We start from the raw sequence: 14,045 nt of genomic DNA, 5'->3' as shown, positions 1-14,045 counted from the left end.
CTGAGCTTATTTCTTATGCATTGATATAGCTCAGGGTCTACGTGCATTGTTGTGATTAGATGTGACTTATGTTCCTTGCCTCAATAAATAGTAGGCCTCGACGTGGAATTCATCAGGCTCTGTTTTTCATCAGGCGCTTTATGCATGCTGAACTATGGCTGCATCTCTTTTATGGACTAAAGCCTGTGGTGTTTTCCGCCGCAATGTAAGAGGCAGTATATCTTTAGAGTAATCTGAGAGCTACGCAGACATGCAGACCTGGAAAAATCCAAGCCAAGTATATTTCGTCTACTTTAAAAGCTAAAGGACAGTTCAATTGATCTCATTGCAGAGGTGATGTGTGGATTTTTTTAGCTGCAAAGATTTTGGAAAAATCGAGTGCACCTTCAAGGATGACATACGTTATTTATTAGGTATGAGGTATCCAAAGTCCTCTAATAAAACACTGTCAATTTTTTTTGGTCTGTAATTTTATTGTATTTTTCCCAGTTCAAACATGATTTTGGTTTTGAGTGTGATCACAGGAATAACAAGCAGAGCAGCAAGCATTTCTTGAATTTTTTCTTCTTTCCTCTGAGTCCAGTGCACCACTCTACACCTCAGTGATTTATAAGTTAAAAAGAGACGCTCAGCAGCTGGGTTTTGCCCACAGACATGTTAATCTCACACCTATGAGAGGCAAGGCAGTTGCCCAGCCTGGGGAAACAGTGGCAGAAATACACAGAAAAGGATGAGAAAGTCTTTTGTAAAAAAAAAAAAAAAATCTCTTCATGGGGCAGAGATAGAGTTTCAATGTCAAACCCTTTTCAAACAAGCTCATTTTGAACAGTGACACCTCCCAAAGGCTTTGGAAGAAGCAGGGAAGCAAGGGCATTCAACAATCGGAGCCAAAAAAGAATGAATAGGAGCCACATAAAAACACATACAAAATGGTTAAAGAATATGATGTCATGTTATGATGGTTCTCCCCCACCAACCCTTCCCACCCCAACATACTTGGAATGATTATGTCTGGCTGCTGCTGCTCTCAACACATCTGCACAACCAGCCCATTCATCGGAGGTACCTGTGCTTAGTGGGAGATAAGTAGCTTTCCACGAGAAACAAAAAGAAGATTAGCTCTGCCGTACGCTGTGTTGGAGGGCATGCAGCTTTGCCCTCCAAAAGCAGAGAAAACCTGAAGAAAGTGCCTGCTTTGGTTGTTCACATCAAAGATCAAAGCCAGATGCTGATTAAGTCACAAAAATCAAAGTTAAAAAGTGCAGGAGACATCTAAGCCAATTCTCCTACAGTGGCAATTAAAGGAATGCTTTTACAAAGTTTAAACTCATTAATATTTGTTTTAGATCACTCTCAGTAAAATTCCCCCTTTGAGCAGCTGAGCACGAGAAATAACATTCATTTGTTGTCATATTATAGGACAGGGCACGTCTATTTTTTATCCCCAAAATAAAAAGCATGTAGTTGGTTTTGTCTTGCTGAAAAGGAAACATAGAATTACATTTTCAGATTAACTCTAAGCTGAACCTCACAGAGGAATGGACTTCATCAGAGCCCTCACCGACAGCTATACAAATGGCAAACAACAAACTCAATCACCTGTTTTCTCCTTCATTGCAACTGCTAATTTATTTCGTGGTCTTGGTAGAAAAAAAAGTATTTGAAGATTAAACGCATTACATCAGTGAATGGTCTCTCAAACTGCCTGGCCTGCATCGTGAGTCTGCACACAGACCTCCTAAGAGGCCGCTGCTTCTTTAAGTTATCATGCGGAGTGAGCTTTTGAAATGGATTCTCAGTGACATGGAAAATGTCCCTGCCTAATCGTCTTTTGTTTAGTTCATTTAACTCACATGGAAACAAGAGAGTGGGTCCTTAAGCCCAGCCGTGCAGGCTACCTTTACGAAGGAGGAGGCCACCTCTAAAAAGGAGCCTTGCTAAAAGACACTGCAGATGAGACCAAGACTTTGCATTCTCAGGATGAATACATGGGGTCCAGAGGTCTGACCGATCGAAAGCCCCCCAGGAGCCCAAGCGAAATCAGCCCTGAAAATGTCCCCAGTCAGCAACTGAGCATTATCTACCGTTCTAACCTGCCCCCACCCACCCCTCTCCAATTCCAGAGCTATGACAGAAAGGAATGAAACACTAGTCTGTGGCCAAAGCGTTCCCTTGAAACAAAGGGAGTAGCTTGGCCTCAGATGAGTGCTTGTACAGATCTGCTCCTACAGGGCTGGTTCACTTTTGTATCAACAGTTGGAAAATGAATCACGACTATTTTCTGACTCTTTTTGTAAACCGCACAATTAATCAGGTAATCTGAGTAATTATCAGATAATTTAATAATGAACATAATTAGCAGTTGCATTCCTAAACATGTCAACTCCTGTTTCACAGAGAATGGTTTATTTTCAGACAACGATCCAAAAGAAACAGCTGAATTTCTTGAAACAGAGCCATCCTCAGCACATCTTAAGTTCTTCTTCCTCTGGGTGTAAGTGGGGGAAAAAGTGAGAAGTTATGTAATAAGTTATTGATTTTCCTCTTAAAGGGAGACTGAACCAAAGAGCCAGTGGTCTGAAGCCTCCCAGAGGAGCAGCCCCACTGATAACACTACCCTCCCTGCTGCCTCTTAAGATGGCAAGACCCCAGGCCTCGTCACATATCACTTTCCCCCTCATGCCACGGGGACACAACAGAGAACAACAAAGACAATGTCTTCTGACATGGACTTCTCCTGTCTGACCACATCCCTCTCTAGCAGTCAGCACCAAGCAATTACAAAAAAAAGACATCTGTGCCACAGTTTGGGTAGATAAGCAGGACAACAGCATGGAAGAGCGAGAAAAGATGAAGGCCGCTGCACTGCGAGGGGGGCTCTTTTGCCATGCAGGGGGGAGGGAAGCCAGAGAGGTGACTCTGCTGGTGAGCAGAGGTCAACTGTGCAAACATCCATCTTCTTCTTGACAGGATCCTGTCAGCCTGGGTGCTCACGTTACTAAACACAACAGGCAGGCCTCCATTGTGGTGCTGTGCTGGTCTGCAGCCATGTGTAAATGAAGTTAATATTCCCTGACCTCACGCATGGCCAAATGTGGACCCCAGTGTCACCTTGGAAATAACGCTATCTGTCGCAAAATCACAAAGCGTTCCCTTTCTGGTGGTTACAAAGTCTTTAACTGACCATATGCTTTTGTTTGTGTGAGAATGAGGAATGTTTACTCGGATTCTATTCATGCAGTGCAACGCAGGGTCTCAAATTTGAACTGGCAGGTCAGATTTTTTTTTTTCCCATGCTGACATGAAATAGCCGGTTGGTCCAATTTGCACTTATAATCACACATGTCTTCCATTCAGAATGGTGAGCCAGTAAAACTAGAAATCCATCTTGTTTGCATCAAAGCTAGAGGTAAATACAAAAAAGAAGTATCAAAAGGGATCCAGCTGCATCCATTTTAAATGAAACAATGTGATCTAATTAATTAATTAATTAATTCCTTGTTCTTGTGTCAATCTATCACTTTCCCACAGTTGTTTGCCTGCCAAGTGTTGATAACCTTTACATGTTCTAGGATGAGCAGTTCATGAAAAATGTCTGAATTTCTGTGGTAGAGTACAACTGGCATTCCATCTGGTCCTGTGTCTACAGAGACTAAATTAGGCTAAAAATGTATGGCATGTCTAGCTAAGACAAGCCGTGAAAATGGCATGAACCTGAGCTGAGAATAATGGAAACGAAACAAAAACTGCCCAGGGCATCTACAGGGAGTGCAGAATTATTAGGCAAATGAGTATTTTGTCCACATCATCCTCTTCATGCATGTTGTCTTACTCCAAGCTGTATAGGCTCGAAAGCCTACTACCAATTAAGCATATTAGGTGATGTGCATCTCTGTAATGAGAAGGGGTGTGGTCTAATGACATCAACACCCTATATCAGGTGTGCATAATTATTAGGCAACGTCCTTTCCTTTGGCAAAATGGGTCAAAAGAAGGACTTGATAGGCCCAGAAAAGTCAAAAATAGTGAGATATCTTGCAGAGGGATGCAGCAGTCTCAAAATTGCAAAGCTTCTGAAGCGTGATCATCGAACAATCAAGCGTTTCATTCAAAATAGTCAACAGGGTCGCAAGAAGCGTGTGGAAAAACCAAGGCGCAAAATAACTGCCCATGAACTGAGAAAAGTCAAGCGTGCAGCTGCCAAGATGCCACTTGCCACCAGTTTGGCCATATTTCAGAGCTGCAACATCATTGGAGTGCCCAAAAGCACAAGGTGTGCAATACTCAGAGACATGGCCAAGGTAAGAAAGGCTGAAAGACGACCACCACTGAACAAGACACACAAGCTGAAACGTCAAGACTGGGCCAAGAAATATCTCAAGACTGATTTTTCTAAGGTTTTATGGACTGATGAAATGAGAGTGAGTCTTGATGGGCCAGATGGATGGGCCCGTGGCTGGATTGGTAAAGGGCAGAGAGCTCCAGTCCGACTCAGACGCCAGCAAGGTGGAGGTGGAGTACTGGTTTGGGCTGGTATCATCAAAGATGAGCTTGTGGGGCCTTTTCGGGTTGAGGATGGAGTCAAGCTCAACTCCCAGTCCTACTGCCAGTTTCTGGAAGACACCTTCTTCAAGCAGTGGTACAGGAAGAAGTCTGCATCCTTCAAGAAAAACATGATTTTCATGCAGGACAATGCTCCATCACACGCGTCCAAGTACTCCACAGCGTGGCTGGCAAGAAAGGGTATAAAAGAAGAAAAACGAATGACATGGCCACCTTGTTCACCTGATCTGAACCCCATTGAGAACCTGTGGTCCATCATCAAATGTGAGATTTACAAGGAGGGAAAACAGTACACCTCTCTGAACAGTGTCTGGGAGGCTGTGGTTGCTGCTGCACGCAATGTTGATGGTGAACAGATCAAAACACTGACAGAATCCATGGATGGCAGGCTTTTGAGTGTCCTTGCAAAGAAAGGTGGCTATATTGGTCGCTGATTTGTTTTTGTTTTGTTTTTGAATGTCAGAAATGTATATTTGTGAATGTGGAGATGTTATATTGGTTTCACTGGTAAAAATAAATAATTGAAATGGGTATATATTTGTTTTTGTTAAGTTGCCTAATAATTATGCACAGTAATAGTCACCTGCACACACAGATATCCCCCTAAAATAGCTAAAACTAAAAACAAACTAAAAACTACTTCCAAAAACATTCAGCTTTGATATTAATGAGTTTTTTGGGTTCATTGAGAACATGGTTGTTGTTCAATAATAAAATTATTCCTCAAAAATACAACTTGCCTAATAATTCTGTACTCCCTGTATAAAGCTTAAATATCTTCATGAAACTTGTTTTTAATGCTGCTCAAAGAGTCTAATGCATGCACTCAGTTTTCAGGATGTGTGAATAAGTTAAGTAATCGGAATATTAATGTTCAAACTAATATTTACTAACCCAGGCTCTCACTTCTCATGCTGTAGTGGATATTTAAAAATGAGGCTCTGGATATGAACGTTATACAAGTACCATTTATTCCAGCTTGGCAAATCACGATTTTCAAACATAGTTTCCTTACTCATGCCTTAACTGTGGTTTAGTCTCTACTAATGAGCAGGAATTAAAGCAGAACATCTGGATAGGAATTGTCAGGAAGTAAATTCTACATCTGTTTTCAGCAGTGTAACTTTAGCTGAAATGTAGCACAATATTGCCCTTTTTATTGACCTAAAGCACTGTTTTCTTTTCTACGGAACCTGCAATTCCTATTTGTATAATTTTCTCCACCTATATAAAGCACAGAGAAGCAGAGTTTGGAGGTAATACTGAAGAGCCTCAAAATGCTAGAAAATAGAAATGAGGAGTAGAGTGTTCATGCAAAAAAAAAAAAAAAAAAAATTTGGTTAAAGTAAGAAGCACAACACCTCCAGACATGGTCTAATTTAATTATTAGATCATTTTTCAAAATTACCTTGCATTAAAAAAAAAATTTTCTTTTTCAATCAAAAGTTCAGAAATGGCTCCATCTGCGATTGTATGAAATCAGCTATTCTATCGATGTCTAGCTTTTTACTTGATAAATGACTTTAATTATTACGTTATTATTGGGCACAGCGCTGAATGCTTTTGTTTTTGTCTCGGGGTCCTTCCCTAAGTGATCACTTTTAAGGTAGTGCCAACAGGATTGGTGGAAACATTGTGAGCAGAAAATAATACATCTTATCTCAGACTGCTACCTGCCAGGCCAAAACAACAAGTAGGAAAAAGCCCGAGGCTGAGAAAGAATGCTACTATTCACAGGAAACAGGCACTGGCAGTGACAGCATGCAATCCCATCCATCACCAATTTATTTCAATCTTGAGTGATTTGGGTCCATTTGGGTCTCTTGTGATATTCGACACATACCTATCATTTGCATAATTAAGCTCCAGAGCAGTGGCAAAAGACAGCCATTTGGTGTATTAAATTCACACCTTATCAATCAAGGGAGCATCAAGATGTATGAGGACCTCCTGACTTCTTGGCCTCATTTGAAATGCTAAATACAGCCTTTTCTTCAAGCCTGGAGCTAGACCTGGCTGCCTGGTGGCTTCCATACACGTAAGCTGTCGCGGTCAGATCCCAGCCCTTTCCCTCAGGGGGTTTAATCATCAATCAGTCTCCTACTAACTTCTGTCTAACTCCCTGACAGTCAAGATGGATGGTGCCAGCATTTACAGGATGCTGTATCCTCTCATTAGTTCTCTAGTTAGCATGCACCGATAGCAGTGAGATATGGCCCGTTTTATCTGTTTTCCACCAGACAGCAGTCTCTCCCTTTTCTGGGACAGGGTCAACAGTTAATCATTTCTCAGGCACTGGTTACTTAGTACCACAATGATGCGATGTGTCAAAATTGGACAACATACATTCCCGGGATTGAGTGAAACAAAGACACCAGTGTCCTCCCACAAGAGCCCTCTTTCTGTTTAAACGACTCAGTGGCTCCATTGCCACCAGTGGCCAGCGCTAAACAGAACCAGCAGATGAATGGGCGCTTTTTTCCCAACACGCACTTCTTTGCAAAATGAAGCCTTCGCAGGCTGCGGGGACACTTCAACTGGCCTTTTTCAACAGCCATTACGCTGAGATCACTGAACGAACACGGCGCAGATTGCCACAAAAGAGTTAACAACGGACTGAGGGGGGGGGGGGGGGGGGGATTTTGTGTGTGTATGTGTGTGGGTGAGGGTGGGGTGGGATGGGGGTGGGGGCAGAGATGATGAATGAGTGGATCACAACAACTTTTGGAGAAGGCCTTTGCATCCACACAGAGGCTCCTCAAATTACATGAGTGACAGCTCAACTCACTTACCCCACCCCCACCCTCCCAGTGCCCGCTTTATAATCATAGCACAGTTGCTCATTCTAAAACAGGCCAGTTAAGAAGTGTGTTAAGGAGTCAGTTTTCTTTACAATAAGTGCTTGTCAGATAACTACAAACCAAAGTCACCTTTTGGTTGTCATTATTCAAGGCAACACATGCTCAGCAAAGATTGAATGTAATGGAAATTATTTTCACGTGTTTACAAGACCACTGTAATCCTGGCTAGATCCTTAAGTGGCTTTAACCTGTTAGGAACAACTAGAATGTCAACAACCCATTAACGGTTAGGTGTAGTGTCAGTCACTTTTTATGCAATCTGTCCCTATCTAACATACCCAAATGAAAAGATTATAGCAGAATAAAAGGAAAGCCAAAATACATGTATGAGACTTTAATTGAAGGATAACATTATTTCAAACATGTATCCTTTTCACAAATAGGGCTTTATCTCAGCCAAAAACAATAACTAGAAAGATCTTCAGAGATCACAGGGTTCGGGATTAGGACTGGTTGACCTTGACAGGCAAAGTGTATTTCACTAAACAGCAGAATCATTTAGATTTGCAAAAATCATTAAAACTTTCCAAACCACTAAAATGAACGAGCACTCAGATGTTTGCTCTGTCAGGAGTTGGGAAAGCAAAAACTGAACCTATTAGTAGTACAACACAGAAAATACTAAACTTCCCTGTGCTTTGCCCCTCTGTATAATAAATTTTTCCAATGTACCAAATGTATAAACAGACATATGTTGGCAATGCTTCATTTTAACTCTTCACATTAAAAGCCCAGGAGTTAACATATCAACAGAAAAAGATAAAGTCACAAGATAAAGTAGGCTACTTTTACGGCACTAAGACAAACTGGTTCAAGGATCTCACTTATTCTTCCTACGGTCACAGATACTTGGACTTATTGCTCTGCTGTTCAGCTGATAGAAATACTTTGAATAGCTTTTAGATTGTTCTATGTGGAAACTACTGAATGGACAATTTGATGTCAGTGGAGCAACTGGAAGAAGTGCTGATGGTGCACTGTGATTCTCATTTTATTTAGATTAACTACCCCTTAATACAAAAGCATCTCATGCCTCAGTAGAGATAAAGCTCATAAAGGTGCAGTGTCAAGACTGGAATCTTGATCGGCACACGCATTAAGGTGCCTCCATCCCTCGGGTTTTTAACGACTAAAGGATAGACTCATTGTGCTGTTGCCCACATCTGCAGGTTATTTGTTGTAGTTGACACTTTAACAGATTAATTAATAGAGACATGCAACCATCTTTTGTTGTGAGGACTCTGTACCAAGATGTAATAAAAGGTAGTTAAAATGACTCTGACAACCCAGAGCAGTTGGTTGTTCTGCTGCACCACACTCCCCATGGAAATAAATTGTGTGCTTTCTTTCAACCTGAGTGCACAATCGGATCTTATGTGTGCGTATAAGAACAAAAGAACAATAAGAAGGGGTTTTGTGGGGTCGGATAAGCGATAGCCTCCTAACATTAGCACAACTTGAGGCAGGCTGTGTTGCTCTAAATTACATGGTCTAATATATTTCATTAGCACACCTCCCTCAAAGGGGACCCTAATGGATGACAGCATGGCATAAAAGCTTGTCTGCCAGGGACACTAATTTGTTCTTAGACGCATTCCGTTCAATTATTACTGGATGCTGCTCCTTATAAGCTGCTTAGATTGAGGTTGCTCGCTTTGCAAAAAAGAAAAAGTTTGGCTAATAAGGGGCGCTGCTTAGGTTCCGTGACCCAAGTACCTAAGTCGCCCTTCTTTTAATCTGCAGTGATTTCTATCGCTCAAGTCAGGTGTCTACTGGAAGTAATCCTCTGGGAGTTCAGAGTGACAGAAAGCACATTATCGGTAATTGTAGTGGAACACTCGGCACCACAACAATCCAAAAACCAGCCTCCCTTCATAAATATCCCGAGGCCGAAATGCCACAGGACAGCGGCAATTTGTTTTCCCACTCTGTCTGGGTCATTTGGCCAGGTCACAGAGAATACTGAGTGACTGGATGGACTTCCTCTAGACCTGTATATTCTGCTAGTGATTGTCTTGGCTTCCAGCCAGTAACACAGAGGGAAGTGTTGGGAACTGCGGAGCTAAACTCAAGATATTATTTAATCCCAGTGTCAACAGAGTCATGTCAATAAATTAAAACCCTCATAATCAAATTATTAGACTTTATGCAAGTTTATTCCTGTCAAACCAGCTCATGTAATCCTACTATCACACACAACTATACGTCCACTGGTGCCTAAATTGTCATTCACCTGTTTTGCATAATCTAATCACAAATACTATTAAGTTCATTACCTTTTTTCCTTATTTTTTTCATTTATAAAATGAACTGAATTATTTATAAAATGTTGTTAAATAAAAAAAAGTCTGAGAATTTCTCCCAAAAATTACATAAAAAATAAATCAATAAATGAGTGAAAGTGACTCACGTTCACATGCGTCTCCCTTCTGATGAAATCCAGCTTTGCATATACATTTCCCAATGGGCACTAGCCATTCCCCCTCAGCACTGCAGTGCATCTTAGGAGAGTTATCGGCTTCCTCCTCGGCATCGCTCACGCACATACCCTCGACCTCCACCAGTGAGGAGAACTCTGATCCCGTCACGGTGTCTGGGAACGTGGCCAGGTTCTCGATGATAGACCAACACTTCTTGTAATAAACTTTTACAGAGACCAGGGCGATGCACGCTCCTACATCCTGGAAGGCCAGGTAGAAGCCCCGCCTGGACAGGGGGCCAATTATGCGCACTTCGGTGTTCAGCTTCATCTTCCTCTCGCCTAGGTCACCCTGAGTGAAGCTTTCATCTGCTGCAATTGTGTCTATTTTCACGTACTGGTTCTCCCGTAAGCTTCGTCCTACCTCTGAATCTGTTTCCTGGTAATACAAGTTGAATGTCTCCTTGCAAGTGCCCACCACACCAGGTAGGCTGTTACAATCCCTCAAGGTGAATTTCAGCTCCACAAAAATTCTCTGGGCATTGCCCTTCTCTATCCAGTTAGTCCGAAGCCAGTTATTCTGATTGGGTTCCATGACTTGGCAAACCTGGTATGTTCGGATGGGTGTATAGTTCTCATCCAAGCCGCTTATCTCTTCCCACTGAAAGAACACAACACAGATTTGTACATGAATGCATCCACACAGAAACAAACTTGAATGTGAAAGCAATAACAGAGATAGGTGTCTAATGAAGAAACTTAAACTGCAGGTGATTACACTGTAACGAATACGACAAAGGTTTATGAAATATAGTCATTTCAGACAGCTTTATATACAAAAAACTGCAGAGAAGGTAGATTATCCGTTTATCGCACAAGCACATCTTTAAAGAATGATGGTGCTCAGTTTATCTGCTGGTGCTCACATTATTTATTTAAAAAGTCTCCCCCCCCCACACACACACTTTAATCAGCAAGTTAGAAGTGGTTTGCTTGAGGCCTTTGTGCTCTGAATGCCAAAAGCCGGCAGAGTTTAGCTGCAGAAAACAGCCTCTTGCATGCTCCATCTTTCCTCAGGACAGACCTCTCTTGAGCAGAGGACTATAGCACATACATATTATTATTCCTATCACATATGTGAGACATCACAGATAGCAGGGGAAAAAATCCAGATATATGGAGCACATCCGCATGCACTCGATGCGGTTCTGCAGACTTACCCCATTGGGAGGATAGGAGATCCACTCCAGTTCTGTCTGCTGTGCCTTGGAGTCCAGTAGAATCACTAGTGACAGGAAACCAAGAAGCAGGTGGTTAAATCTCACCAGGGCATCGGGCCTTGGAATTACTGATAGGCCACACGTCTATACAGCACAAACCCGCGACCTAATTTCTGCCAGCAGAAAAATAGAAACGCAGAAAGGAAGGTATACACTGCAGCAGACAGGTCCTCATGCTTGGAACTTTCTAGCTCACTATGAAAAACACTAACGAAACATATGTAATAGGAATCACTACAAAAAAAATAAGCATTTGTATCTAATTTATATATTTTCCTTTTTAAAATTAAAAGTAATTTTAGCATGAAAGTTGTTGCCTTACGAAGAAAGTAGCTCTTATTACCCTGGACTTACAAGTGCAAAAAGATGAAGGCTATTTTGAGCTCCAGACGGCCACAAAACTACAGCGAAACAATGTGTGACATGCGGCGTCTCCGCAATTTTAAAGGACGGCGGCGACGAAGAGGGCAGTGGGGACGCGTGCGAGAGCGCAGAGCGGCACCGCGGCGGCTTCCCGAAAAATGGAGGAAGTTGTTTCAATTGTATTTAATATTAGCAGACATTTACATCACGACGGGGAAGGGAAGCGGCCACGGTGCACCGCCGGGGGAAAAGTCAATCAATAAAATGAATATTTACTTATTTGTTTATTTTTTGCATATTTAAAAAAATAAATCACGTCTGATGGAGGTCTACGAAATCCCGCATTCACCTGTGATTTACAATTCCTCACACCATTCCAGCATCTACGGTTATTACACTGTACTTTCCGCTATGAACACCAGTTCCTGCGGCTGACTTTATGCTTTTACTAACACGATCGTAAAATGTCATTTAACTCAATTCTGGCTAAATGAAGGCGCCAATTATTAGCTGTTATCGTGTATCTGAATTCCCTTCCATTTTAGTCTTCGATTGCCTTGACTCTAGACGACTTGAAAGTCTAAGGCAGATCATGTCTCCGCATCGTTCCACTGGATTTTCCTTCCAGGAAACAAGAACAGACACGACTGTCAAAAGCCGAGGACACTTTGGAGGAAATAACGCTCCGAAACTGCGTCCTGATAGAAGGCTTACTCACTTCCAGCGAGGCGAGACTGCTGCTGAGATATAAACCCACTTACGCCTGACAGACCGTTAATCTATAACAAGCAGGTTATTTGTACCGATTACCCACTGATGCTGGAACAAAAAAAAAAAAAAAAAACTAGAGCCTCTGCGCCTATTCTACAGCGTTTAGTTGCCGTGCGTAAAAACACCAAGAGACCGCTTACACCAAAGCCTGGTAGCAGACAATTCTGTTATGCCTGCTCAGTTATCACCTGACATTAAAATTCCGAGTAACTAAAAGCAAAAAGAGATATTTTTCTTTCAATGTCAGGACGCGATGTGCTGATTTTTGACATATTTATGTTAATGTCGTCTCCAACTGCAGTGGGGTGGAAGAGAGGAAAACTTTAGGAACTTACCTTCCTTCGCATTCTGTGCTTCACCGCTGTCTACATAAAAGCATAAATGAAGGCAAAACGTAATCCACAGACACGGGAGAGACCTGGAGAGCATGGTGCAGCTGTGGATTTCAATCTAGACCGTAACTAGCTTTGCCACCGTCTCGCGTGCTTCCCATTGACGACACTGAATCTGCTCTATGTACAACAATCCACTGGTCTCCACTCAAATATCGTCTGCTGCCGCTGGGAGGAGACTAAAGCTCCACTCGTGTCAGTTAGACGGACGGACAGAGGCATTATCCAACAGCAGCGCGAAGAAGGGAACGCAACAGACATGGAGAGCCAATACGAAGATGGAGGTGGAGTTTAAGGGGGATGAGCAAACTGGAGGTCCACGGCTGTGGAAATGTTGTCAGGAAAAGGGCAAGGGATTTTTTAGTATAGTGGATGTCTCAGCTGAACTCTACACGCACTCACACAATACAGCTCTAGTGAAAAACACAGACTTCCGCGGCGTTTGGTGATTTAAACTTTTATTAATTTTTCGGATGATGTCACGGTTGATTTTGTTTTTAATTAAAGGTCCTCTGGAAATCAGTTCAGACACTGTGGAGAGGAAACAGTCAAACATCTAATCTGTAAACTCGTAATAAATCTTCACCTTCAGTTAAAAACTGTTATTTTGTGTTGTTGGTTTTTTTAGCTTCTGTGAAGCACTTGTCATTTTTATCTGGAACGGTGCTATAAAAACAAAATTTACTTACTTACTTTATTTCAATTATAAACAATAATATGCTTAAAAATGAATTTCATCGCTCCCCCTGGGTCTGAAGCAACCTCACCACAAAGAAATATCTGAAGCAACCACAGCCTCTGAACAAGTGCTGACACATAATGTGTTAAAGTACTAGTAATCCTTCATCATGATGTTATTCAAGTGAAGAAAAGATAAGTGGGCGAAGTCAAGAGTATTTATAATGTAGTTTAATTGTTATGTTACTGATTTTCAACAGATTGCCTTTCCCAGTGTGCTTTCATTTCCAGCTGTGTATATTGATTAGCCCATATATCCGAGTGCATGACTGTATGCCTTTTCCATGAGATAATGCAGTTAGAGTGTGTGTCTCTTTAAAGTTGGTTTTCCTGGTTTTTCCTAGTGTGTGACTTATATGTGATTGCAATGTTTTGTTTCAGCTCAGCTTCATTCAGTTAGAATTTTATTAGAGTCTAAAAGCACCACATTTGTGTTCAAACAAGATTTTGTCTGGCTATGTGGATGCTGGATGTATCACAAGCAACACAAAAAGGCTTCAGCATTGTGTGTGTGTGATTTGGCCAAATTTACATGTTAAACCAACAGCACTGTATATAGTGTCTGTTGTATATTACTGTGTTTTGTTAAATGCACCTCTGGCTGAATCACTATTTTATTTTTTGGCCATTTACTGTTTCGTACTGCTAAACTCAAAGA

At 41.7% G+C, this 14,045-nt stretch overlaps 1 protein-coding gene across 4 annotated transcripts in view; it reads right to left on the bottom strand.

Annotated features, from left to right (window-relative positions):
• epha7 (eph receptor A7) overlaps positions 1–12,798 on the bottom strand; it is an 86,795-nt gene extending 73,997 nt beyond the window's left edge. For all 4 annotated transcript variants that reach the window (XM_086262916.1, XM_086262917.1, XM_086262918.1 and 1 more), the window contains exons 1-3: positions 12,593–12,798; positions 11,064–11,128; positions 9,835–10,504 (exon numbers count right to left, since the gene is read on the bottom strand). In XM_086262916.1, the coding sequence (XP_086119042.1) occupies positions 9,835–10,504; positions 11,064–11,128; positions 12,593–12,686 (829 nt within the window). In that variant the 5' untranslated portion in view covers positions 12,687–12,798. The remainder of the gene's footprint in view (positions 1–9,834; positions 10,505–11,063; positions 11,129–12,592) is intronic.
• Positions 12,799–14,045: the final 1,247 nt, after the last annotated feature.

This window comes from Aulonocara sp. 'chitande type north' Nkhata Bay, linkage group LG15, assembly GCF_057382095.1.
Source record: "Aulonocara sp. 'chitande type north' Nkhata Bay isolate Kocher_YH1m ecotype deep benthic linkage group LG15, A_spYH_male_GT1.1, whole genome shotgun sequence".
NCBI classification, from domain to species: Eukaryota; Metazoa; Chordata; class Actinopteri; order Cichliformes; family Cichlidae; genus Aulonocara; species Aulonocara sp. 'chitande type north' Nkhata Bay.
The sequence above is the reverse complement of the archived record's forward strand: the minus strand, read 5'-3'. Positions and strand labels throughout refer to the sequence as shown.